The 27,892-nt window shown below is 43.0% G+C and overlaps 2 protein-coding genes across 4 annotated transcripts in view; one reads left to right on the plus strand and one right to left on the minus strand.

Moving 5' to 3' along the window:
• The window catches only part of LOC103396812 (arylsulfatase I-like), a 9,962-nt gene extending 4,583 nt beyond the window's left edge, over positions 1-5,379 (plus strand). The window contains exons 5-11 of one of the 2 annotated variants that reach the window (XM_025052582.1): positions 610-684; positions 756-923; positions 1,191-1,434; positions 1,509-1,655; positions 1,732-1,879; positions 1,954-2,723; positions 3,155-5,379. In XM_025052582.1, the coding sequence (XP_024908350.1) occupies positions 610-684; positions 756-923; positions 1,191-1,434; positions 1,509-1,655; positions 1,732-1,879; positions 1,954-2,723; positions 3,155-3,571 (1,969 nt within the window). In that variant the 3' untranslated portion in view covers positions 3,572-5,379. The remainder of the gene's footprint in view (positions 1-609; positions 685-755; positions 924-1,190; positions 1,435-1,508; positions 1,656-1,731; positions 1,880-1,953; positions 2,724-3,154) is intronic. The other variant, XM_025052581.1, reaches the window with a different exon arrangement.
• Positions 5,380-6,853: 1,474 nt separating this feature from the next.
• Positions 6,854-27,795, minus strand: LOC103396773 (enhancer of polycomb homolog 1-like). Of its 2 annotated transcripts, XM_008334997.3 has the most exons (16): positions 27,309-27,795; positions 25,487-25,573; positions 18,021-18,180; positions 16,610-16,755; positions 16,244-16,450; positions 15,434-15,582; positions 15,177-15,324; positions 14,786-14,950; positions 14,545-14,631; positions 14,271-14,419; positions 13,630-14,066; positions 12,314-12,435; positions 12,090-12,228; positions 10,845-11,297; positions 9,701-10,052; positions 6,854-9,098 (listed from the first exon to the last, which is right to left on the minus strand). In XM_008334997.3, exons 3-16 carry the CDS (start codon positions 18,118-18,120, stop codon positions 9,026-9,028), a joined length of 2,727 nt encoding a protein of 908 aa, XP_008333219.1. In that variant the 5' UTR covers positions 18,121-18,180; positions 25,487-25,573; positions 27,309-27,795; the 3' UTR covers positions 6,854-9,025. The 2 variants fall into 2 exon arrangements, with proteins under 2 accessions (XP_008333219.1, XP_008333217.1); XM_008334995.3 differs by lacking the exons at positions 25,487-25,573; positions 27,309-27,795 and adding an exon at positions 23,767-24,553.
• Positions 27,796-27,892: the final 97 nt, after the last annotated feature.

Consider the following 27,892-nt stretch of genomic DNA (forward strand, 5'->3'; position numbering starts at 1 on the left):
GGAGAAGTGAACACACACACATCCAGTGTGTTGATCTTGGCCGTCTGCTCCCAGAGACACAGACAGAGTGAACAAAGAGAGTCCACTGTGACACTGATGTGGTCCGACTGACTGGTCCGACTGACTGATCTGACTGACTGGTCCGACTGACTGGTTCGACTGACTGGTCCGACTGACTGATCTGACTGACTGGTCCGACTGACTGGTTCAACTGACTGGTCCGACTGACTGGTTCGACTGACTGGTTCAACTGATGTGGTCCGACTGACTGGTCCGACTGATGTGGTCCGACTGACTGGTCCGACTGATGTGGTCCGACTGACTGGTTCGACTGACTGGTTCAACTGATGTGGTCCGACTGACTGGTCCGACTGATGTGGTCCGACTGACTGGTCCGACTGACTGGTTCAACTGACTGGTCCCAGTTTTCATCTCACATCAGTGGACTTTCAACAGCTCAGGGAACGGTCTGCTCCACCTAGAGGTTAAGTTGGTCACTGCGTCCAGACCTCAACTCACAGACACACATTATACTGTATGGAGTGAAATCATCATTATTATTATTAACAATAATATTGATGGTAATAACTATTTTTTTTTTTTTTCTAGAAAAGCCTGTCTGCCCACCAGGAAAGGATTCGACAGCTTCTTTGGTTCTCTGACAGGAAGTGTGGATTATTACAGGTAGGAGCCGTTCTCCATCACCGATTGGTCCGCGTGGCCGTCACTCACGTCTCTCCGCCTGCCTCCTGCAGCTACAGCTCATGCGATGGTCCCGGCCTGTGTGGATACGACCTCCACCACGATGAGGGCGTGGCCTGGGGCCAAGAGGGGAAATACTCCACCCTGCTCTTCACCCAACGAGCGCGCAGGATCCTGGAGGAGCACCGCCCCGAAGACAAGCCGCTCGTCCTGCTGCTCTCCCTTGAGGAGGGGGAGGAGCCTGTGAGTCATCGTCTGGTGGTAGAAACGTCAGAGGAGTTAGAAAAACACAAGTGTTTGTTCTCCCAGCATCAGGATCTCACTTCAGACTAACCCTTTAATTCAGAGCTTCCTGGTCAGACCTGAAACATCTCAAACATTTAAGTGCCTTAAAATCATTCTCACGTTCCCTCGTTTTACTAAGAAACACCTTCTTCAGACTAGTCACCGTCACCGTCTGCTGCAGACAGGGCTAACGTGGACGTTCTCCTCCAGGCGGTCCACACTCCTCTTCAGCCTCCTAAGACCTACATCTATCCCTACCGTGACATGGCCAACGTGGCCAGGAGGAAGTTCGCCGCCATGGTCTCCACGGTGGACGAGGCGGTCCGAAACGTCACCTACGCCCTGAGAAAGTACGGGTACTACAAGAACAGCATCATCATCTTCTCCACTGACAACGGAGCGCAGCCGTTCACAGGAGGCAGCAACTGGCCCCTGAGGGGCCGCAAGGTAACCCAGGCTACTCTGTCTGCCAAACAGTTGAGGGGGGGGGGATGAATTTGGGTAAAATGTTGTCTTTTCAGGGCACGTACTGGGAGGGAGGGGTCAGAGGTGTGGCGTTTGTCCACAGTCCCCTGCTGAAACGCCGAAGAAGGATCTCCAAGGATCTGCTCCACATCACCGACTGGTTTCCTACACTGGTCAACCTGGCTGGAGCCAACATCAGCCAGGTCAGTGCAGACTGACCTCTACTGATGACAGAGGTGAGGGGGGGGTCCTGTCACCTGTATACATTTGTTTCCTCAGAGTCAGGGTCTGGATGGTTTCGACGTCTGGCCGACCATCAGTGAAGGGAAGGAGTCTCCTCGTCAGGAGATCCTCCACAACATCGACCCCCTGCACAGACCTCCTGCTCAGACCATGAAGTGGGAGGTGGCACCAGGAGGAGCTCCAGGTGACAGACATTCAGAGACTCGTCGTCTCTTGTTGAGTCTTGGCAGAGTTTTCTCACCTGTGTCTCTCTTCTAGGCCGCACGTCCAAGGTTAAACCATTCATGAAGCCAAAGAAGAAGCTCCAGAGGCAACAACCAAACCAGAAGCAGGCCCTCAAGCTGAAGTCCACCAGGAAACCTCAGACCTTTTCCAACCACGCTGACAAACCCAAATCCAAACTAAAGTCCAAGCCTTCTTCTAAACTGCCAAAGTCCAGACCTCTCCCCAAACCCAAGACCAAAACCTACTTCCAACAGCAGTCACTGTCCCAGTACCAGCCACACCTCAAGTCCACCCCCAGTGTCCTTCCATCTGTGACCGATAAGTCCGACCTCAAATCCCTGCCTCTGGTCCAGTCTCATCTAAAGTCTAAATCCAGGAGGACGGTTAGCCACAAGAAAAAGAAGAAGAAGAAGAAGAAGAAGAAAAAGAAGAAGGTTTCATGGTCAGGATCATCAAAATCCACTTCCACAAAACTAAAGGTAACGTCCAAGAGGATGACATCACAGGATCAGAACCAGTCCCAGACAGATGCATCTGTTCCCACATTTCAACCAACAACTTGTTCCGGTCCAAAGTCTGATCCTCAGCCTTCATCTGGATCCCAGCCTGATCCTGAACCTTCATCTGGACCTCAGTCTGTTCCTCAACCTTCCTCAGCATCTCAGCCCGATCGCCATCCTCCACCAGGACCTGAGTCAGAACCTCAGCCAGTGTGGGACACATCCATCCAGGCTGCCATCAGAGTGGGAGACTGGAAGCTGCTCACAGGAGATCCAGGCCATGGAGACTGGGTCCCACCACAGGTATTTGAACCGTAAACATCTATTTAAATAACAGGAGAACTTGGTGTATCAAAGTGCCCTGGAAAATGATCAAATTTCAATGACTTGGTCTGTAAAACTATTATTTATTACAAATTATTTTTTCTTTGTTCGTCAATGCATGACAGGCAGAACAATTAAATACTCTTCCTCTAGGTGGCAGCAGATGGCTATTAAAACTGAAAAAAATAAATAAATCATCAGAGCTGTTGAAGATCTTTGTCAGCGTCTTTCTTCAATTCCTGCCAGTATATCAGCGTTGTCTTCAACTAAACAGGCCCAGAGTTTAGTCAATTATGAGGTCATTTAAACTAGAAGATTATTATATTTCATTACATATATTTATTGTCAGATTTCTGTTTGGTGGTGTGTTTGTGCCATGGCTCTCCTGTGATTCCATCTCCTCTCCTCAGGTTCTCCCCTCTCTACTTGGTCGCTGGTGGAACCTTGAACGCACCTTCTCGTCTCACTCCCGATCCAAACATCAAAACGTCTGGCTCTTCAACATCACAGCCGACCCGTACGAGCGGCAGGACCTCGCACACCAGAGGCCGGACGTAGTCCAACAGTTGCTGGCTCGGCTGGCCTACTACAACCAGACCGCCGTTCCGGTTTACTTCCCTCCAGACGACCCTCGAGCCAATCCCAGTCATCACAGCGGCGCCTGGGTGCCCTGGGTGGAGGATGAGGAGGAGGAGGAAAAATATCAAGGTGTGTACAAGAAGGAGAAGAACGTGAAGAAGAAAAAGAAGAAGAAGAAATGTCGCCTGTGCAAACTGAAGTCCTTCTTCTTGAAACTGAACACGGGAATGATGTCCAACAGGATCTAAGGATTTTTTTTTTTATAAACACGTCACAGAGTTGAGCATTTTAGAGATGTTGACGACCTTCAGTAGAAGTGAACGTCCTTTAAAGTGTCCATTCACTGGCTGTAGTCTTTTTGGACCTGGGTCTCCTATGAGGTCCTTGAATCTGTCTCTGGAGACAGAGTCTTACATTTCTTCTTGTTTTACTGCCATCTTTGGTCACAGTCTTCTCTCAGGTCTGTCCGTTAGGATTCTGATGATCCACGTCCTCCCACTGCAGTAGGTTTTGGAGGTTTCGTCTGTGGGAGTCTCAATCTTTCTTCTTCTTTGCTCTGGCTCAGTGTCACAACTTTTTACGTTTTCTCAACCTCGTTAATGTGAGAACACAGCGAGAACTCACCTCGGTGCTCCAGGATCTCTGGGGATTGAGTTTCTGAATGTCCCGAGACATTTTACAGAGCGGACGGATTAAAAACCAGCTTCAGTTTCTGTCTGGAGGTTTTGGCAGAAACAGACAGTGGCAGTAAACTCTTCCTCCACACTGTAGTCAATGATGTTGAACTTTGAATGGAATCCCGTCGTCAGAGACGTGATGCAGACACAGCTGTAGGTTTACATCAGCCCAAACATTTACCTTTTTTTTTACACAAACTGCTATTTTTTCTGTCACTTGATTCAAGTTAACAATAAAAAGTTGATGTGTTAATAATAATTAAATTAATAATTTTTTTTAAAAACAGCAACTTGAAAGCAACTCTGTTCTGTTGATGAGGGTAATGTTCTCACGGGCCAGTCTTCAGGGTCAGCTCACCTGACCAGACCAACCTGACCTCTGACCTCTCACTCTTTATCCTGCAGCAGCCAACTTGATGGCCATGAACCACAGACTTTTGAACATGTCTTTTTCCTGACGCTCTTTGACAAGACGCTGCCCTCTAGCTGTCACAGGAGTTCTTACACCTGTACCAATCTGTACCAGTCTGTACCAGTCTGTACCAGTCTGACCCACCTCTGAAAAAAATCTGTCTGTACCAGTACCACTAGTATGAACAAAGGCATGAGAGTCCTGGGTTTGATTCCCAGAGGAACCACATGCTTACAATATGGGATAAATATAGTTCAATTTTTTTTATTAACTACAAAATATGAAGAGAATTTGTTCCTGATAATATTAGACTATTGAAGTACTACTACAACCTATAACAGTGACATCACTGTCCATAGTCCAAGTACTCCTACACGAACCGTAGATTGAGAACCGCTGAGCATCTTAGACAGTATACAGACGAGCATTATGCGAGGGTCTCTACAGTCAAAGACAGAGGATGGAAGCCCCGACCACCAGAGGAAACTTGGAGCGCTGTGTTAGTCTGTTGCCCTCACAGGATCGGGACACCTAACCTCCACATATTTCTGTGTATTTGCTCAATTTCTAACAAACCTGGTCTGTGACTGTGAGGGCGGGCCGCGGAGTTCCAGAGAAAACTCTTTAAATGCACAAGCTGCCTCCACCCTGAACAAATAAAGGGTAAAATAAGATGGAGGACGACTGTTATTAGTTAGTCTGGGCAAATCTCAGGCTTCACACCAAAAATATGAAATAAACTAAAATCCAAGAGCAGAATTTTATCAACTGATCCCAAAAACAACAACTTCAGTTTCATCAGGGCTGAAGAACAGAGCGCAGGGTTTTGGTTTCAGATCAGGTGTCAAGAATCATTTTTTTCATTCTAGCAGGTCTGAAGGTCTTGTGACCTGGATCCTGGTTTTTGTTTGGATAGATTCAAACAGAAAGTATTTGTTCCTGTGAAGACCTCTACCTCTCTGTAGTCAACAAAAAAAATCACATGTATACTGTATGCATACTTATATTTATACACATTTATATTTACTTTTGTATTTTTAAAAAAGTAACCATAGCACACTAACTAACTAAGTGCATTGACAAACCATATTGGCCACTGGGTGGAGCCAGATATCAATATATTTAAATCTCCCACTCACACTTTTTTGTCTGCTGTATTTAAGGCTTTTCAACGGGTTTTTTTTTATATATATATATATATATCAAACCAAACACACATAAAGAGTGTGCACAATGATACACAAGCACAAATGTCCAGGGTGTTAGAAATAAACAAATACTTCAATACAGAATATCCAACTCCAGCTCCGAACCGCTAAAAAAAATTCAACAGCCGTTGTCATTTACGGCAGTACTAGGACTAGTCACTCGTCCGTTCTCACTGTACCATCAACAAATCCATCCATTCAGTCCAAATAGAAAATGTAAATATTTCCTGAATTTTTTTTGAAACAATTTCACGCCAAGAGAAACGTGTTTCGTGTTATGGGGCGTCAACATAGCCACTTAGCATTATTAGCATGCGGAATTTTATTTAGAGAGAGTTATTCCCGATGCTACTCCAACCTTTGTTGTGGAAAATGTCTTTAAGTATGTGGGAAAAACAGAAAAGAGTCTAAACCGCGGAGAGGAAACTCACCTCGACAGAAAAGAGTTTAAACCGCGGAGAGGAAACTCACCTCGACCTGCGGCTCCAACGACGCTTCTTATTGTAGTTAATTACTTACATTTGCGATGCTGTGCCCCCTAGTGGTATAAAGGAGAATCCGATTCCTATCAGGATGGAATGAGGTATCTAGAAGTCATGTTTACTTACTTCGCCTCTCTCTGTTTTCATAATGACATTTCAGCAGCAGTTGTAGTTGTACTACTTAAAGTTGGGGTATTTGGTGGTGAAGGTCAGACAGAAGACACTGAGGGGGTGGTCAGAGCCCACGACCTTAATGTTCATTACAACAGTCTGCTGATGGAACCTGATAAAGACAGCACAGACAACAACAGAGTTGTTCATTAGAAAATACCCATCAGGCATCAGCACAACATCATTAACTGCAGAGACACAGCAGGGAATTTGAAAGTTGTCTAGTTTTTGGACTTCACTCCAATGGCAGACCCTGAAGTCAGGGTACTTCAACACCACATCAGACCACGCTGAACCCAGGAGTACTGACATCAGATACTACAATACTGCCATCAGTACTGACAGCACATACTACAATCTTACTGACAATACACTATGTGTTGAAGACATTTATCACAATCCTGCACGAACACCACAATAGAACCCCTTAAAGGTGGAGACTTTGAAGTGACATGCGATACTTGGCCAGTGGATGGCACCACTGTCACACAACTCAAATTGTTCACTCTATGACACACTGGAGCAAAGGAGAACCAAAAAACAAACAATAAAATAAAATAAATAAATAACCACACATCCATCAACGACACTTAATGCCCTGTATTTTTATTTCACTTTGTGACAATTCAAGAGAATTCGTAGTCTTTCCCAATGAGTGTGTGTGTGTGTGTGTTGTGGTGGAAGAGACTATATATAGATATATAAAAAAATCATGAATCAGCTGGGCCACTGGAATGGGCACCGGGACTGTGGTACAGACAAAGAAAAACTACAAGTAGCCTTGTTCAGTACCAAACTCTTCACAGAAGAGAGCATTTTAGAAAGATTTTTTTATATTTTCATTTTTCCCCCCAAATAAAGGCACCCGATAACTTTTCATGGCTTTTCAGCCTTCTGGAGTTCTAAGAAAGTAGAGAAAACAATTTTGTATTTTATTTTTTTTTCCCAATTAATACACGTCTTTTGTATTATGGAGAAGCTGGAATGATGATAAATGTAAGTTACTGCATTTTTTTTTTACTCCCTTATATATATACTTTTTTAAGATTAACAAGTAACAAAAGAATGAAGTCTTCTGTGAGGAGCATTAAAATTAAAACATAGTGGAACGTACAAAAATATTTTTTAATTGGTAAGGGGGAAATGGGGGATTATCTTTTTAAAGAAAACCAAAGAAATGACAGCCACTGGTGGCAAACCACAGGCTGAAATCATACAAAAGCAGCATCATTCAATTTTTAAAAATTATATAGTGCTTAGATACGTCAGAAGCAGCAAAGTCTTCTGGGAAAGATTCTTCATCCCCATTGTTTTGTTACTTGTCTCCAGAACAACAATTAAAAAAAAAAAAAGCTATGGAAGAGCTGAGTGTAAACTGGCAAACTGATGTCCACCACAACTTTTCACCAGGGCTGTCACTTCAATAAAATAAGTTGACCACCAGGCGGCGTAGATGTTGGCCTTTTGTTTTCGCTGGGGGAAACAAAATACACAATGTTCCACTCAGAACTTATAAAACAGGAGCAAACATTCTTCCCACGCAGCCTGATTACTTCCTTGGACAGCAGTTTTGAAATAACAGTTATCTGACTTCAACCCATGTTGGGACCGAGGGATAAGTACCACACAGCACTGGTTTGCTGCCGAGGTGTTTGTTGGGAAACCATCCGCCTGTTTACAACCACTCTGACAGATGTAAAGGTTTGACAAACAAACTGCAGTCTGGAGCAAAGGTGGAGGCAGCAGAAAAATGAATGAAGAGAAAACCCAGACTGAAAAGACTGGAGCTGATACCACTGTCCAGGTTGGGACCACAACCCCCCCATTTGATCTCAACATGAGCGATCAAATGGGAGGTTGTGCTGTGAGATGAACTCAGTCAGGGTTTTTACACCACAAACTTTAAGCTAGGCTCTAAATGTGTTTGTACTAAAACGTCTTAGAGGTTAAAAGTGACAGCTCTGTTGAAATCTGACGTTTGTCTCTTCATCTCTGCCTGACTGTCCTACCTGCAGACAGAGACGGTGAGACGCCCTCTCTTGGCCAGGTTCACAACATCCAAAAGAAAGAAATGAAAGGATAAAGAAAACACAGAGTTGTAGCTGAACCGTAAACACAGCAGGGGGGAACCAGTCAGAATTACAATGACTTATATATATTTATATATATAAAAAAACGTTTGGAGGGGGCCGGGGGGGTTGTAAACACGGCACAATAAATAGATCAAACAGCAGGTTTCCGCACCATGCACATGATGACAAACATTTTTCTATCACACCTCATTTCGCACCAGTTGCAGTTTGTCGTTTTCTCTTTTAATTTGATTTTTTTCTCTCGTTTTTGTTTTAATATCTCGAGTGCAAAACATCACAAATGAACATTTCTGTATTCAAGTAATGTTATATACAAGAATCAGGGGGGCGGGGCATAGGGTATTACAAATATGCAGTACTGTACATATAATTGCCATATTAAGAATTTACAGATGATCTCTTATTAACAGTAACAAAGAAGGGAATGTGGGGAGAAAGGGAGGGGCCGTGGTCAGGGTGCGGGAGAAAAGAAAATATTTGTACGAGATGAGCATTGCAATTATGTCCCCAAATGGTTGCCATGGAAACCCAGGCTCTGCTCATCCTGCCACCATTTGCATTGGTGACTACCAAGTGATGCATAGCACCGAAAAGAAATCCCAACCAGTAAAAAAAAAATTATATAAAAAAAAAAAGTCAGAAGATGCAGCCACACAAGGCTACGTAACCTCCATGGCCACTGTGTTCTCTGACAGACTGTTCAGTGCTGGCTTGTCCTGTTCATGGTTCTCCCTAAAAAAAACAAAAAAACAAAAACTGTCAAACATTTGAGCGTTGACTTTGAATAAACTCACACACCACGTACATTCATTCAGTTACATTTTTAAAAAAATAGTGGTGTTTAACATAAAGTTATTCATTTATCTTGTAGTTGAAATGAATGAACTTAATGAAATCTGTTGTGGTATAATTTGACAATTACCAAATTATTTTAGAAATAGAACTACTGTATACTGACCATAGATGGACTGAAAGTTATTTTAATAAAAGTTTTAGTTACAATTAAATGACCTGTATATAATACATTAAAAAGACAAAATCAATGCAAGAAGTATCTCAACATCAGTAGCAGATTTCTTTAACATCAAACAAACAGAGGTTATCGAGACATCAATCAAACAGCAGTGTTGAGATCTACTGGTTTGTGCTAAGAAAATTTAACTATAATGTAACTTCAACCACAGGAACTAAAACAGTACCCTCTTAAAGCAAAACACCAATGTCACCCAAACATTTCTGCCATCATGATTCAAAATGTAGGATGTTCACCAAGTCTCACCTGGGCACTATATCCAATGGTGAAGCCGAGGCTGTAGTGACCTTGCAAGTCTCACCTGGGCACTATATCCAGTGGTGAAGCCGAGGCTGTAGTGACCTTGGGTTTCTGACAGTTGGCGTTGGCGAACTTTAAGGCGGATGTCGACATGGAGGTGCTCAGTGTCCGTGGTGCGTGAACTCGCTTCCCAGTTGGTACGCCAAGACGGAGGCTGTTGTTGCCTAGGAGGACCTGAGTGGTGGCGGTGTTGTTGTTAGCGGGATGGGCGCTGCCATTGTTGTTACTGTTGGCAGAGGCGGAGCTGGTGGTGCAGGGATGGAGCAAGGTGGGTGTCGGGGAGGTGGCGGGAGGAGCCGGGGTAGCTGGGGACGGGGACACTGTGCTTGAGAGGTGCAAGCCCTTATAGACACCTGAGGGGTCAGAAGAGGGCGGGCGATGGGATGAGGGGTGTTGTGATAGAGGGGAGGGGGATTGAAGGTCTTGATTATCAAATATCTTGGAAGAAAAAGTCTGAAATTACACTTCACATAAAGAGAGACTAAAAATGACTTGAGGAAAGTCAGGTTTCTGCCAGTTTTGAGTAAGGCTTAAACTTCTGACCCTTTTTCTTTAACTCTCTCCTCTCAGTTTATTTCCTCATCTCTGCTGCTGCCAAGGCCAGTTTCCAGTGCTCAGCTGACAGTGCTGTGGGTGTGTTTGTTTTTTATGTGGTCTAACCTGCTCTCTCAGTTAACAGTGTTAAAACAGTGGCTGACTCTGCTTACACTTGGCCATTTGCTTCCTGTAGTTTGTGACAGGTCAGAAAAAAACCATTTAAATGGTTTGATTGCATAAAGATGTTTAACACTGACATGTTTTCACCAGACCTATGAAACAAAAACCTGCAGGAGGACCGTGTGTTCTGTCCTGTCTGCTCCATCTTCACACTCGTCGTTCTAAAACATCGTCTCCTCACCATCTCATCACTTTGCCTCTCTGACTTCGTCTTCCAACCCCTCAACCTCCTCTTGATAATGCTCATTGCTCATCCTGTCCTCATCTGGTCACTCTCTATGTTTCCTGGGTCTAAAGACCACAGACAAAAAGTTAGCTCATCCAAACCTGTGCTGGGGCTTCATATAAGTTTTCCATATAAATGATGCTCTCTCATTAGACTGGTGTAAACTGTGCTGATTTAGGTAGTCTTTGTGTAAATGTCATACCTGAAGGGGAGAGGATGCCATTGACTCCGCCTCCAAGGGATAGCTCCTCCTTAGTTTTTAGAGCCAGCAGTTGGTCGGCGGTGATGAGCGCTGAGGCAGCAAACTGGGCGCTGGCCTGGTCCAACGTGTTCGCTAAGCCCTGTATGGGTTTCTGACAGTTGGCGTTGGCGAACTTTAAGGCGGATGTCGACATGGAGGTGCTCAGTGTCCGTGGTGCGTGAACTCGCTTCCCAGTTGGTACGCCAAGACGGAGGCTGTTGTTGCCTAGGAGGACCTGAGTGGTGGCGGTGTTGTTGTTAGCGGGATGGGCGCTGCCATTGTTGTTACTGTTGGCAGAGGCGGAGCTGGTGGTGCAGGGATGGAGCAAGGTGGGTGTCGGGGAGGTGGCGGGAGGAGCCGGGGTAGCTGGGGACGGGGACACTGTGCTTGAGAGGTGCAAGCCCTTATAGACACCTGAGGGGTCAGAAGAGGGCGGGCGATGGGATGAGGGGTGTTGTGATAGAGGGGAGGGGGATTGAAGGTCTTGATTATCAAATATCTTGGAAGAAAAAGTCTGAAATTACACTTCACATAAAGAGAGACTAAAAATGACTTGAGGAAAGTCAGGTTTCTGCCAGTTTTGAGTAAGGCTTAAACTTCTGACCCTTTTTCTTTAACTCTCTCCTCTCAGTTTATTTCCTCATCTCTGCTGCTGCCAAGGCCAGTTTCCAGTGCTCAGCTGACAGTGCTGTGGGTGTGTTTGTTTTTTATGTGGTCTAACCTGCTCTCTCAGTTAACAGTGTTAAAACAGTGGCTGACTCTGCTTACACTTGGCCATTTGCTTCCTGTAGTTTGTGACAGGTCAGAAAAAAACCATTTAAATGGTTTGATTGCATAAAGATGTTTAACACTGACATGTTTTCACCAGACCTATGAAACAAAAACCTGCAGGAGGACCGTGTGTTCTGTCCTGTCTGCTCCATCTTCACACTCGTCGTTCTAAAACATCGTCTCCTCACCATCTCATCACTTTGCCTCTCTGACTTCGTCTTCCAACCCCTCAACCTCCTCTTGATAATGCTCATTGCTCATCCTGTCCTCATCTGGTCACTCTCTATGTTTCCTGGGTCTAAAGACCACAGACAAAAAGTTAGCTCATCCAAACCTGTGCTGGGGCTTCATATAAGTTTTCCATATAAATGATGCTCTCTCATTAGACTGGTGTAAACTGTGCTGATTTAGGTAGTCTTTGTGTAAATGTCATACCTGAAGGGGAGAGGATGCCATTGACTCCGCCTCCAAGGGATAGCTCCTCCTTAGTTTTTAGAGCCAGCAGTTGGTCGGCGGTGATGAGCGCTGAGGCAGCAAACTGGGCGCTGGCCTGGTCCAACGTGTTCGCTAAGCCCTGTATGAGGGTGGAAAAAAAAGTGAGAAGAGAACGGGGAGGTGGGATGGAGGGCTGAGAAGGGCATTGGGCCGGACAAGCTCACCTGTGTGCTGTTGGCAGTGGTGGTGCTGTTGGCTTGCTGTTGCAGCTGGACTTGCTCCAGCTGCTGTTTGTGCATCAGGGTCAGCTGTTCCTGATGCTGCTGGTACTGTTCAGCTGTGAAAGCTGAGAAAGGCAACAGTGTGGTTACAAATCTGAAGGGTTAGTTACAGCCTTAGATTGTAGATCAGAGTTGGGACAAAGCTAAAGGGTTGGTAAGAGTAATAACATTGATTAACGCCCAGCTGCTGTGACACGGAGACACGAAGCAAAGATCTTTGGACCAAACAGGGATGCCACCTCACTGTGTTCCCAGAGATGTCTCAGTTCTCTCCTCCAGTTTTTAATGTGGACAGAGTTTCTGTGGTGAATTTAATCACAGCCTATAAATGTCATTACTGCTTCCTACGCCACTTTCCCACAAATAATTGGCCAAATGCCTAAATGTTAATGAATGCCGTTACCAGTGTATACTGCTGTGTAACTGAGGATGTCCAGTGTCGATTGGAGCTGATTTTCAATACATGTTTTGATTAGTCCAGTGTCTCACCGAGCTGATTTTCAATACATGTTTTGATTGTTAAAATGATTTTACAGCTGCCACAAAAATACACCTGATAAGGTAACCAGTGACTATGACCACAGTTTGCCTGTCAGGTCACAAAACATGATGACGACAGAGGCTGACATATCCCAGAATCCTCCACAGATACAGAAAGACACCACCCTCGTCTGAGAGACGCTTCATGCGCAAATCAACACATTTAGTCAAAACTACTACATGTTTTAGGTTTGCTGAGGCTGTCACCAAACTTTACTTTTTCCACACGATTCTATGACGTTATCATTTCACTCGGTGTGATTTCATTTCTGAGAGATACTTTGCACACAACAACAACACAAACTCTGTGGAAAACCTCTTGTATCGACAACAACGCGCACACTGCCTTACTGCCCCAGCAGTGCCACCACCAGAGGCCTGTGGCATTTAGCTAAAGTTCCACACAGAGCTCCTCTAACTCCACACATCATGAGAAATCCTGGGAATGTGATGAATTGATCAAACCCCCCTTTACTGACACCTGTGGACTGTGGAGAGGTAATGCAGACTAAACGCTGAGCAGCAAATCCATTAACTTTCTCAGTGCATTTGGAGGACTGTCCAGGCAGCATCAGAGAGAAAAAACTTCACAACAGCTCGCATGAAATAAACTGCGGTCGGTTAAGTTCAAGGTTTTCATTCTACAGTGTGGAATTTCAAAACAACAAAAAACATCAACGTAGTCAGAATGTCAAGCGTATCAGTTTGTAGAAACTTACCAGCGACGGGTGATGGTGCAGGGATGGCCCTGCCTGGACGCTGAGAGCCGTAGGGTTGTCCTCCACCTGATGCTCTGGACGGGGGCTTCAGGCCCCGACTCAACCTCCTAAAAAGCGGAAGGGCATTATCCAGCTCGTGCAGTGGTAGTGTCCGTGGTCTAAAGTGCCTCCACCGGCACGACTTTATATTCAACAGTATCTGACTGAGGTCCGTGGATGAGGGGCAGGACGAGAAATAGGAGGAGTTGGAGAAAGAAGTGGAACTTCTGTCCGAGGTATTTGTTTCTGAGGTACTGGCGAGCTTGTCGGTGGTTGAAGAGCGCAAAGTAGCTGCGGTGGGAGTTGGGGAAGAGGGGAAGCAAGGCGAGTCAAGAACTTCAGGATCCAGGCGATGAAATATATTGTCGTAGTCTGTGTGTGCCCGGTCCAGCAATATCCTGAAAGAGAAGGAGGGAAGATGATGTAATTCCATTTTTAGTCCCAGGACAGGTTCTGTTGGATCAACCACATTTGGTTACTTCCCTTTTTTACAAAAACAAAAAAAAAACCCACTAGTAAACATCTTCAGGATCGTGGCACAAGGTACGAAATGTTCTGTGTCCCACAGAACAACACACAGCTGATAAGTGTGGTTTACTGACCTGCCGCCTCGTCCCACACGCCGGCGGGCCATGCCCAAGCAGCGCTGTGGCACTGTGAGTGTAGTGAGACTGTAGCGAAACCGATCTTCTGCCAAACCGCCTTCCAAAGGATCACACCACGGCCAGTTTCCCACACGGTCCTGACGAGCCTGGAAAACCAAAACGATTCATGTTATATTTGTGATGTGGGGTCAGTGATTGGCTGTTTCTCAGCCGTTCAAAATTGAGGTGATGTCACCTTTGTAACATGGTGAACAGTTACAAAGTAACTTACAGCAAAGTACTGGCAGCCTGCCTTCCTCCGAAAGGCGTAGGCCCCATCTGGGTCATTCTCCTCTGCTTCTGAGGAGCCCGAGTGCAGCTGTGGATACAGATCAGTGTTAGGTCACTGACAGGTGTGGGATCAATGAGAATATATTTCAGTATATGTCCGTGTCAGCCTCCTACGTTATGTCTGTGCTGTGTTTTATGATCACTTCTTTTGTGCGCGCGCGTGTGTGTGTGTGTGTATATACCTGGGAATATGGCTCATCGTCCGAGCTGGGAAAGTCATACTGGTTGAGGTCCTTGGTGTTAAAGACAACAGGACTTCCGCGGTGAGCAGCCACTGATAACAGCGGCAGAGCCTTTTGTTTCTTCTCGTACTTCCTCTTCGGTCGTGGAACTTCCATCTTGTCAGGCTGTAGAAACCAGAGATTTACCCTCAGAGCTACTTGAACTCACATGTCTGATTCAAAGCTCGGTTTTCCACTGTATTTTTATCTGTGAATAATACTTTACAATTTTTTACCACCACTGTTCTGCCTGCACACTAATAACATGTTTTGCATTTGTTGTGCATTTCTTAATGTGGCCACATATTTCTCTGAATGGAGGATGTGTATTCCCAGACAGCACAAGGCTGACCTTTGACTTGTAGTCTTTGAGGTCCATGTGATCCTGGTGTCTGTACTGGTTGGTAAGTGGGACCAGAGGGATGATCTGTGGCCTCACCAGCGCCCGCTCAGCCAAAACCTCAGCCATCACCTCACCTCCAAAGTCTGACATGACGTTTCTGAGAAGGAAAGATATTGTTCATCATCACTAATCATCAAATCCTTTCACATGAATTTACTGCCACATTTGGTTTCATTTCAGAAGAGAATGGCGTGTCTTGGACTTGCCTCTTCTCAAAGATCTCCAGAGTGAGGTGCAGCAGCTCCCTCTTACTCTTCTCCCTTCTCTTGATCATCTCCAGGATGGTGACAGCTCGACTCAAATCCCTGCGCAGCTTCAACATCTTCTCATAGGAAGCCTCATCATTCTTACGATTCTAAAAAGAAAGAAGGACAGAGGGATGAAATTAAGAACAGAACATTAAAAAAACTATTCAAAAATACTCCATTAATTTCTTCACATGGCCACTTGGGGGCGTATTTATCCTTTAAATGGAAGAGTTGAGCCAAGTTAGTTTGAAGCTTTAAACGTTTCAGTTTAAAATGAGTCAGATAAAAGCATCCAGTTTGAAGTTTAAAATGAGTCAGATAAAAGCATCAACACTCTCCACATCTGCAGCACCAGACAGAGAAAGGTAAATTTACTTTTATGGCCTCTGTAATAATCACTCCACTCACAGCTAACTGACAGAATAGAAAACAACCATTTCTACTTTTAAAGGCAAAATTTCTTCACACAATCAATTTTTTACTAATCCAACAGTTTTAACATTTCTTCACACAATTTTTTACTAATCCAACAGTTTTAATCTTGAGCTTTGAACAGTTTTTTATTCTACCTCCATTATAAAATCTAGATGGTAAAAGGCTCAACTTGATAATAAAATAAAACCCCAGACACACAGCATGGAGTGTAGAAAAGCATTTAGGAGTAAATATCAAACTTCAGCTTCATTTTGCAGGAAACGGTAAATGTTGAAGCCCATAACATTGTTTTGATATGACAGGATTTTTGGAAGGAGTGGCAAGTAAACCAACCTTCCTAGTCTGCATCTTCTCTGTGCGCCGCCGGAAGGCCACATAGGGGTCACTTGTGCTGGAACCGTCACGCTTCTCCTGCTTGATGTTGTTAAGTAGTGCGTTGGCCCTGCTGCATTTCCTCTTGCGGCTCCAGTACTCATACACCTCCTTGATGAGTTCATCGTCCTCCTTTAGCAGCAGTTTGGCCTCAGGGAGACTCACCAGCTGAGCAGCACAGACACAGGTCAGCGTCAGACAGGACTGTTTATGTGATACATCTGTGGTGAGGAGCTCAAACTTTTCTGTGAAATATTTTCTAGTACGAACGGGACAATCATTGACTTTTGCTAAAGCAGATCAAGTTCAAGTGAAGGTGATGCCAACCTGCTGGCCACTGCCTTTCTCCAGCCGATCAATCATCTCCTCAAACTGCAGAAAGCTGATCTCCATCTTCTTTTTCAGCTTGATGACAAAAGCCTCATCATCTGAGTCCAGGTCATAGTCGGGCTGCTCTGTATCCAAGCTGAAAGCTGGGGTAAAATAAAGGAGACTTTAGAAAAGAATACGTTTCATTTATCATTCATCTCATGTGTTTAACCTACAGACATGACAGTGTATCTGCACCAAGATGTAGCCATTTTAATAACACTACTAAAACCAGAGGGGAAAGAGATTGTTTCAACTTGTCAAGTGAATAAAGCAGCTATTCTCTGTTTGTCCTCAGTTGCTGTTGTAGGTCATCAACCCACTGACCTATATCTTTAACAAACATGTGCAGAATTCGCTGCTGTGGTTCTCAGTCACCTTAGGGAACATCCATGTACAAACTGCTCTTGAAATACACAACTTTTGCAGGGTTTTTTTTAAAGAGAAGAATGTTCTATACATATTACAAAGACACTTTAAATAGAAAAACAGACCAAAAAAAAAACCCTGAAAAGCACAGAACACACACAGCTATAGTCAAAATAAATTAAATTGGTAAAATAGGTGATATATTTTTTTTTATTTTGAATGAAAAATGGCTCATGTGCCCAGCAGTATGCAGATAAACCATTCTGTTTTATTTTATATTCAACTTTGTTTGTTCCTGAACGAACCACGAAAAAACTGGGTCAAACCACAGACAACAATCACAGTTCAAAACAATCCACTTCTTATTAACCACTCACAGCCATTAATAATCATTTGTTTTAACTCAGCCATGCTTTGTTTTCAGCAACAACAAAAGGTGCATCTCTACAGACCTAATCCAAGTATTTGCCGATGTACAAGCTCCAAATCCAGAGGTTCAATTATTTCTTCCTGCTGCAATCTCATCATCATAAATAAATAATAAAATCATCTTTATCACAACACAGACAGTCAAGGGACTCGTGCAGTTATTGAAAGACATTCTTTTCCAAATAATAAAATCATCTCTATCACAACACAGACAGTCAAGGGACTCTCTGACAGAAGTTTTCTTCTTTTACTGTCAGTGTCTTAAGTCTGGAATGCAGCACATCACTTTAAGACATTCAATGAGTCTTTTACTGTCAGTGTCTTCAGTCTAGAATGCAGCACATCACTTTAAGACATTCAGAGCAAACACTGGACCCAGTGAACAGATATGATAAAGCAGACCCTCATTTTGATGAGCGGTTTCACATGGATATTTTCACGCATTCAAAGTAATTGAAAGCAGAAAAAAGGCAGTGACAGTAGAATGAAAAAGGTTGATATGGTGCATCAAAGCCATCATTCTTCTTCTGTATCACATATGGCGTGCTACTAAAGAAGTCAGAACACTTACGCTGTAAGTGAATGAGCTGCTTTGGCATCTTGAAGTCTCCAGCGTACAGAGAGTCATAGTAGGTGATGTTGCTCTCTGCCTCAGGGACTGGGATGACCATGTTGTCACGCTTCTCTCCATACACCTGCTGCGCTGAGATGGCCCTCTGGAGATGGTGCTCCTACAGAGACAGAAACACCAGTAAGAGAGGTGAGGATGAGTTCCAACAGAATACTCTCTTCTTTAAAAAAAAAAAAAAAAAGACTGTTGACATGTTTGACTAACAGCTTAAATGAATTTATTATACAATACATTTATTGATATTTAGCTCACATCTATAATGCATTCTGTGTTGTCAATACACATGTGCATTTTAATCTCTATAGAATATTAGGCTCCACAGCAGACAGTAGTAGTAGAAAGGTCAATATATAAAGATGATCAAACATGATGACGTTAATCACAAAACATTCTGTCTGACTGCACAGTCAACTGTCACAACAACTTGTTACACATCAGTTTGTCAACAAAAAGCAGCGAAGAACTCTGGCAGACGACCAACCAAAGATGAAGAAAACCTCACTACAGACAGAATCATCACTCCTCAGAACTTGAGGTTTGAACTCAAATCTTTTTTTTTTTTGCAAAATAAAAAAAGAAATTCAATTTTCAATGGTTGCACAGTCATATAGGTTATAAACAATGTGAAACATAAAATACACTGTACAATCCTTTTATAGAAATTGAATACATTTTTAAAAAAAAAACCCCATCTCACACGCCTCCAAAAGACCCACAACAAAACCATCAAACCAATACCACTACAACCTATTGCTAATCTGGTTAGTTTGACTGGCTCATTGACAATGGCCTCCATATTTGGAGTCCTGTAATGACTTTCTTCAGTTTGATAAGTAAAGACAAGATATATGTGAAGGAGGGTGTGGTGACTTCCACACATTAAAATAACCTTTGTGGCTAGAATATTCATGGAGCCTAGAGAGTCTTTCTGAGACAGGGACAGCCCAGAGAGTATCCTAAACAAAACACACAAGGGGGTTGGGTCCATTCTACCTTTGTGATAACAGCAGTCGAGGGCAAAAACGAACTGCAGGAGATTGAAGGCACCAATCACAAGCTGAGGAAACAGAGCTGTAGGGACCAATCAGAACGCGCCTCCTGTTTATTCAGTCCCTACTATGCTTTGTCAGTCAACCTCCACGACCCTACAAGTATAACAAGAGTCTGCTGCCAAACCGTCAGATGGAAAGACAGGGCAGGGAGGGGATTTGGCTGGAGGAGAGGGAGACGGGCCTGCAGGCTGATGAACTGCTTCTCTGGCTGCCTGCTTGTCTGAACAGTTCCAGTCAGTGGTAGTAGTGAGTCTTTAGCCCAAAGCTGGGCACCCAGCCACTGGCAGGCAGTCTGTCAACAAAGCAGCGTGCTGCCGACCTCGTACAAATGGCCCTCTGGGGAGAAGAGGTGTGTGTGTGTCTATTAGTCGTTTCCCCTGCGACCGTCAGTAGCACAAGAGCAGGTGGGGGTAGGGGATGGGCTACAGGATTTGTGTCAAGAAAAAAAAAAAAAAAGATGAATGAAAGAATGACCAACTATTACCAACAGGATGTCTTTACACTTCTGAATGAAAAAAATCAACATTAACGTAAGACCCGCATGAAACCGAGCAAAGAGCTGCATAGTCTTAGAGATTGAGATAATTGTACAATTTTTTAAATAATGTAATTTAAATACAGGAGACAGAAGTTATGCATACGTATTTAGGTCAAGTCAAGGCCAGATTCTATGTGTGTGCACCACATGAAACTGTTGACTGTCTTTAGTAGCAGCCACATAGAGAGTGAATTATTTTTCCAGGGTTAAACCAGGCTGGAAATCACACAGAGCAGATCTTTCTATATTATATCAGGACCACCAGATTATTTACCAACACCATGAATGCAGTAAAAAATACTTCTAAAATACTACTTTATTCTTATTGCCCTACAGGGTACTTTAAAGAGTGTCAGACATCAATGATTGAAACTGTAAAACCTCCAGATAAATCAAGTAATCTTTATTTTAAAATGGCTTACTAATTAAAATGATTATTTACGTAGTAATATTACAAGTCATGCTACATCCTCGAGATATAAACATGTTCCATTTCATCTTGACACCACTAGGTGCATTAGAGGAAGTCTAATTCAGACCAATAAAAGTTGAACCTTCTTTGGTCTGAATTGTATGTGTAATGCTGGCAAAAGGGAAGTTCTGGAGTGAGTTTGGAAAGTAAACTTTCTGTGTGACCTTCAGTACACTTCCATGTCAGTCTGCAGCATTAAATCTGATTTACTGTCTCCCCAAGCCCCATGTTCATCAACACCATTTGGACTTTTGGGACAAGCAATATTCTACAGTCTGTTAAACCCAATGGCACCAATGGTACTTTGCATTTATGACATCATGTGTTATTCTGTTCCAAAAAAGTAGCTTGCATAACCTCCCGTTATGTTCCTCCCTGGCTCCCCTCATTTTGTCCTCTCAGACATACAAACCTCCTCAGCAGGTTTCTCCACAATGAGGGAGAAACCCATAAATCAAACGCCTTTGGCAATATCACATCAGCTGTCAAACCTAATCAAACAGCCTGTTTGTTTACTTTGCCGATGGCTGGTATTTGCCTGAGTATGAATAAACTCAGATTGGGGTGAATGGTCACAATTCAGGGGATAACTGTTAGACACACAAACACGCACATGCACTACTTCCTCTTCTCTTTTCGTCTGGCTCTCACAACACACACAAGTCCAGAAATAGCTTTCCTAAAATGACCATATCGATCAATGTCAGGGCTGCTGAGCCAGCCATAGCCCCCTCCATCGTGTCTGCTCTGGCCTTTGACAGATACTGTCCCAGACACTGTAAATGCCACTTAGCATGATGGACAGTCACAGGGACTGTTCTGCTACAGCTGTCGAGGGATGCACGACTACAGCCCAAACTACATTTCCATGCTGTGTGGGAGAGATGTCTAAGTGTGGAGGGAAATAAACACAAGACACTGGGCCACAGCTTTTTGGCTTTTTCACATGCTTAGCAGTTCAAAAACAGAAACAAAGACCACATCCTTAGCAGTTCAAAAACAGAAACAAAGAATTTTTAAATTTCCCACGCTGTCCACATGTATGTCAACACACAACTGTCAACAGAGGGAGAGGAAAAGCAAACAGCTGACAAGAGCAACTTTCACTTTGCCAGTGTGAACTCTATAGAGACTTGACTCATGGAGACATGACATGACCCAAATTCTTAACCAGCAAGGTCACACAGCCACTGTGTGTGTTTGTGAATGAGTACAAAAACAGTTTCTATCCAAAAAACAGAGCAAACACAACAGACACCTGTAGGTTCCCAGCGTGGCCACACAGTGACCCTACTTTCATTCAAATGAAACACAAAACAAATATGCCCCACATGTTGAAGGGAAAACAAGCCGTGCTGCAAGGCTACATAACCACAGAGGCTGAAGAATTCTGTTCGGCAACTGTTGCCTAACAGAATTCTTCAACCTTGACCATGACCTGGATGACTGAGAATCTACATAGACATAACCACACAGACAACTACAAATCTAAGTGCTGGAACAGGACTTCAGAAGGTAGCCTCCACCCTGTGCTATAGCAAAACACGCATTTATTTATCTTTTACTATTGAAAACATTTCAGTCATTATGGGTAAGGAACTAGAACCCATACCATAAGTAATTAAGCAAAAGCTGGTTACACAGGGTCATAAATACAGAAACCAACCACAGACACACACGATCAAGGAAGAAAAACTAAAAAAAATGAGAGAGAAAAAAAAGTTACACACGTGTTTGTACAACACAGCTACATCATAAAAGAGTATGCAGCAGGAAGCTTCAAATATTGTGACAACATTACTACTTGTATATAGATAATAAACCACATATTTAAGGCTGGCCTCCTATTAATCAGCAAACCTTCCCATTTTCCACACTTACACACAGAAGACACTACTACCTCCACCATTAGCCTCCCCTCTTCTGCTCCAGAGCCAAAACTATTTGTCTCCAGCAGGCTGCTTTCAATGTTAAAATAACCATTCAATAGTGACAGCGTGGACGCAGTCTGAGCTGCTGCCAAGCACTTTGTATGAAAAAATGACTGTTGCATAACAGAGCACTCCAGCTGAGCTGAGGGTAGACTTTGAAGTGACAGCAGCAACCTGTCCCCTCCTGAGTACCACGTGTCACCGATCATAGAGGCTGTTGTACCATCTGACACAATGAACCTCAGACGCTGACCTTCTACAGAAACAAGGAGGCAGACCGGTCGAAATGTGTCGTCTATGAATAAAACAGCAGCTTTTACCTCAGACACCCATGCCTAACTACTGTGGCCTTTACAACCAAACTTTGGTTAAGCCAGCTAGACTAGCCACAGCTGCCATAGATACCTAGTGATGGTTATTACATTACAATACATTTAGCAGACGCATTTATCCAAAGCGACTTTTGAGTCAAAGTGACAATTTGAGTCAGTCAATCAACAATCACGCTACAGTAAAAATACAAAAAGCAAAAATACATAAATAATAATAAATGGTGATAAATAATAAACAGATAAAGTACAGTTATAGTCACAGTAGGTCAGAGAATAGGAAGAATAGTATGACAAAAATATGTCATAAGAATTACTATTTAAATAATACGAATTAGACAGAGTTTGTATTTCACTGTTTGGCACAAACTAAAGAAAATAAAAAATCTGAACCTATGTCAACATTACACACTACATGTTATAACCTTTAAACATTATTTCACTACTGAAGAATTTGTAGTTGGTTATTTTGACAATTATTGTGACTTATTTCTTGGGCTTCATTTATGGATACTACCACCTCGATTTAAGTCCCTGTTCTAGAATTAATTGTTTCTATAGCCTCTCCTCTCTCCAAGTATTCACACCATTAAACTTACAGTTCATGTGACTAAAAAGTCTGATATAATAGCTCTAAAGCTCGGACAGTTATTTGTAACTTAAGCTTAATAACGCAGTATTTTTATGGTTTCTATTTCCCGTTTAAACTGTGACTTACAGTAGGCCGTCCACAGTGTGGGGTAACATTCTCCATACAAATATAGAGATATACACCATCACATGCACAAACATCACAACCATTAACTTTCAGCGACTATTTACAACTTTCACTGAGGAAACGCGTCTCCACACAGACTTGCTGACAAAGACTGTAAACACATCGCACCTCCATTACTCGCAGACGCGACTTAAACCAAACATAAATAAATGGCAGCAGCAGCGGTGTTGACATCTGTCTGCCGGCGCCACAGCCAACGCATATAAATGAGGCCTCCAGCTCCCCCTGGCTCTGGTTCTATGTAATTACGCCAACACTGGGGCCCTAACACTGACAGGAGACACAAAATGTCGGCACTGCTCGGGTCACATGACTCCTTTGTACTCGGACCGTTGCATGGTGTGAAAATGTTACACTAAAAGCACAATATTATAGCAAATAAAGACACAAAACATTCTCAGTTTCCATTATGAGCCGTTTGGGTGCCACACCATCGCAATTTGCACCATAAACCGTCGTGTTTCTTCAAAGAAAATTGGCCGCCATTTTGTGAAAGCTGGCGCAGGAAAAAAGAGGGACGACTATGATAGTGTAAATATAAATACAATTTAAACTAGAGTCTATATTTTACAATAATGCCACATACCGACTCTTCCTCCTTCTCCATACCCGTCGGCATCTGCGGCACAGCCCGGTTAATGGATGCATATTCGTGTAGGTCCGGTAAATCCTCACAGCGGAAGACGGGTAGTGGCTTGGAAGCGTCCAGCGCCCGCGCCCGAAACGACAATTTACTCATTTTTTTCACAACTCGAGCGTCGATATAAATCTGTCCGATCTCCTTAAATCCACAACGGTGTCGAGTGGAGCTTTCATTGATGTTTCTGTGCGGTTAATCTCTGTTTTTTCTGACGTTCGAATGGCGCCTGCTCGTATAAAGGGCGTCGCCAGCGGAGCCGGGGGAAGGCCCGGATCTCGGTCGCTCTCTCTCGGACTGTTTTTTTCTGACGCTCCGCTCCCTACCGTTGGCTCAGTACGCCATGGACAACATGGCGGACATTTAAAACTCTTTTGCGCTGTTTCGCTCGCAGCGGGTCCAACCCCCCAGTTCCCGCACCGACCATTCCCACGCGGTCCCGGGCGCTTGCGCGTTGCGGGGGTGGGGGGAAGGGAAGGGGCCAAAGTGTGGCTAAAACCGTCTCTTCTCTATCCACACATACAAAGATTAATTATTTAAATTAACCGCGGCCATGACTAATAATACCCGACTAGCGTTGGTAACATTTAGTAAATCTGTGAGGCTTTGTTAAATGTGTGCAATGATTAAATGTTAGCAAAAAGTGACTTAATGTATAACTGCATTGTAAAAAATATAAACACTAAACTATAATATATAAATACCTAAAGTCAACATAAACAGCTTATACAAAATGTCATGGATCCACATTTAAAATCATATATTATGATATATGATATTTTTAATTAAATTTTTTGAATTTATTTTAAAACCCAAAGAGGTTATTTTAAGTTTAGCAAATGGCAATGATTCAAAGTAAACAAAAATACAGAAAGTTGAAATCGTACTGAATACAAAATATAGGAAAATTAAATGGTAAGATAGACAATAGCACATGTACCGCAATGAGTTCATAATAAAAATAAAATAATTCCAGGACTTTTCAAAAGAACATATTGGTGGATGATTATAACAACAATTAAAATAAATTTGGCTTGGAAACTCAGTTGTTAAAAATAGCCTCTGCCAGCAGAAGCATACAGACACCTTTTCTTTAGTTCAAAAAGTGATTGTTTTACTAATTCACTAATTAAATTTATTACATTGCCAGGTTGATGGAATTTCAGACATTACCTGGACATATAGGATGGTTGTGGTAATATTAATCTCAGGTTACTAAAAAGCAAAGCCTGCTGTTTTCAGCTTTCTATAAAAAATATGAAAAATGTATAAATGATAGAAAATACAATGATTCAAAAATAAAATAACAGTTTACTCTGTCTGAAATAAGTACCCAAAACAACAATGCCGTTTTCTTGATTAATCATTTGGAACACATAACATAAAATCACAGGTAAATACAAATACCTTGATATATCTTCTTTGATTTTTAGTTTTTAATACTTGTAGGTATAAGAATGTCTTTCCACATGTTTACAAAGGAAACAACGTTGCCTTCTTGTGGTCGAACAAGGAACGAATCTCAATTTCCAAAGGTCAGGACATGAGCATGTCTGTATCTGGTGTTACACATGTAACACTTTGGTTTGAATATTTACAACCAAGGAATCAGGACACCCAGGGACCAAAAATCAATGTAACCTGTTTAAACTGGATTTTTAAACCTTACCTGTTGTCGTTATTGGGTTTAACCTGTGTCCAACCAGGTGAAGTGAAGCTTGTTTATCATGAAGTCCACAGACAGCATCTTGAGGACCTGGGAGTAAATGAAATATGAAGCTGAAAAAAATCAGTAGATATAAGAGAAAGGACATCACAACAGCAGTTTGGTTGGTCAGATAATGAAACACAAATACAACAATTGACACAACACAGTAGCACAGAAACCTAACTGTGGCTTTTAATGAGTGAAATGGGCAGGAAGCTGCTCTGGGTGGAGCAAAAGGTAAATATTCAACCACCTGTTTAGGCTCTTCAGTAGAACTAATGTTGGGTTCTGCCCTCCTACCACCACACCGGGCTTTCTGCCACCAGATGGGTGTTGATTTGTTAAAAAACAAACAAACAAAAACATACAGAGTGCCAGTGAGAGGTCATGGATTTTTCTCATTTCTCAAAGTCACTACAACAATAATACAAACTGCAGACATTTTGAAAGTTGATGAACTTATGAGGGAACCTGTGTTCTCAAGATTACTTGTTATACTTGTTAGTAGAATATAATTTAACACTGAAGAACACTCAACTGAGTTTAGCAAAAATCAGTATCTGTGAGTCACATTAATGAAAAAAAAAATCAGAAGTTGGAATGAGGCAAAATAAAAACTGCAATCAGTGCATCTCTATCAATAAAAGACAACACTGCTACAGACACGACCATTAAATAATACCTCCAACATGCATCTTTATTCTCTGACCCAAATAGTAATGGCTTCCCACCATCAGGTGGTAGTGTTGCAACGTCAGGGTTTCACATTTGCAGTTAAAAGTGAAGAAATGTCAACAAGTAAAGAAACACTGATGCAGAACAAAGGCAAAGTGAACGATGATGAAGTGAACAGCAAACAGTTCTGGTACTTGAGGTCTCATCCTTGTGGTGGAAAAGAATCTGGTTCCTGTATTGTCCCTGGTTTGTGGTACTTGTTTGTATTTGGGAAATATTATAGGATTTCACTAGTGGTCCACTGACAGTCCAGGTCCACTTCCTGGGTCCGGTTGCTAATGTTGGCCCCACAGAGTCGCCCTCTGGTGGTTTATCGCCCCCTGTGGCTCATTTCCTGGGCTTTAAATCTTGTAAGCAAATGATTAAGTGCATTAAAACACACTTGGGGCCTGTGAAGTCTTTGTTGAGCTTGGCTGATCTAATCTGTTCTAGTTCTAGACTAAGACTAGACTGCAGATCAAGGCCGACGGGGTTCAGATGAACACACCCAGATGATTCAACCATGTCAAGCTCAAAAGAAGAAAAAGGAACAGACTTTTACCTTACAGCAAAGGTCAACCCTGGGGAGTCCACAAATGTACACAACAACACGGTACACTGTGTTTATATAAACACAATTTCATACAGCAGGGGGTCCCTGGTCTTTTTCTCCATCAGTTTGGGGGTCCTTGGCCTGAAAAACCTGAGAGATCCCTGTGTTAGACTATGTTCTAGCTTCTAACCTGCACCTCCTCCACCTCCTGATCTTTCCTCTCCCTGGTCCTCAGATCAGGTTTCTGACATTAACTATCCTGCCTTAAATGACACAACTAATGCTTCGCACCTCCTTCACCTCCTCACGTCGACGTTAAACCCTCTCTGTCACGACGATGAGGAGGAACTTGGCTTTATAAGGCTCTTGAATTACATCCAGCTGACCAGCCTGGAATTTGACTGCGTGTATGAAAATCATCTGATGCAAAAAGACTGAGAAGAAACAAGTCTTTCTCCCCCCAGAATGGGCCTTTACAATAGGATCTAATCGTCGACAAAGGTCGAAAATACTCACCAGGTCGACGATTGAGGACAGGGCGGAAGGTTGAGCCCAGACGGACAACATTAGTGCAAAGTCAGAAGTAAAGAAGAAAAAAAAACGTCAGCCACCAGAAACACGACGCAGCTCCAGACACACAAACACTGCCGTGTTAGCTTAAAGCTACTTTCTGCCTGAGTCTGAGAGAGGAAAGAACCGCTGTCAGGTTAACCTCCAGTCCGCTGACACAACGACACAAAACTGCAAAAAAAAAAAATTACTTTTATATTTATGTTTTCTTTTCCCTGTAGTATACCCGTGGAACTGCAGGAGGAGGAGGACGAGAAGCCAAAGTGCTACTGTTGGGGGTTAACAACTTTGCTGTAAAAGGAGTCCCCTGATTGGGCAAACGTTGCAGCCAATCAGGTATTGAGACACAGCCTCGAATGGTGGCGTCACGATTCTTAAAGGGAGGAGACATTTTTTATTTATATATTTTTAGAAAGGAAACATCGATATGTCAATAAACTCCTAATCTAATAAACCGATGCACGACTGAAAATGAACGAAAATTTTGTTCTTTTTTTTGGCCGAATTGGCAAATATGTCTAAGTAATTAT

Source organism: Cynoglossus semilaevis, chromosome 20 (genome assembly GCF_000523025.1).
Source record: "Cynoglossus semilaevis isolate Cse_v1.0 chromosome 20, Cse_v1.0, whole genome shotgun sequence".
NCBI classification, from domain to species: Eukaryota; Metazoa; Chordata; class Actinopteri; order Pleuronectiformes; family Cynoglossidae; genus Cynoglossus; species Cynoglossus semilaevis.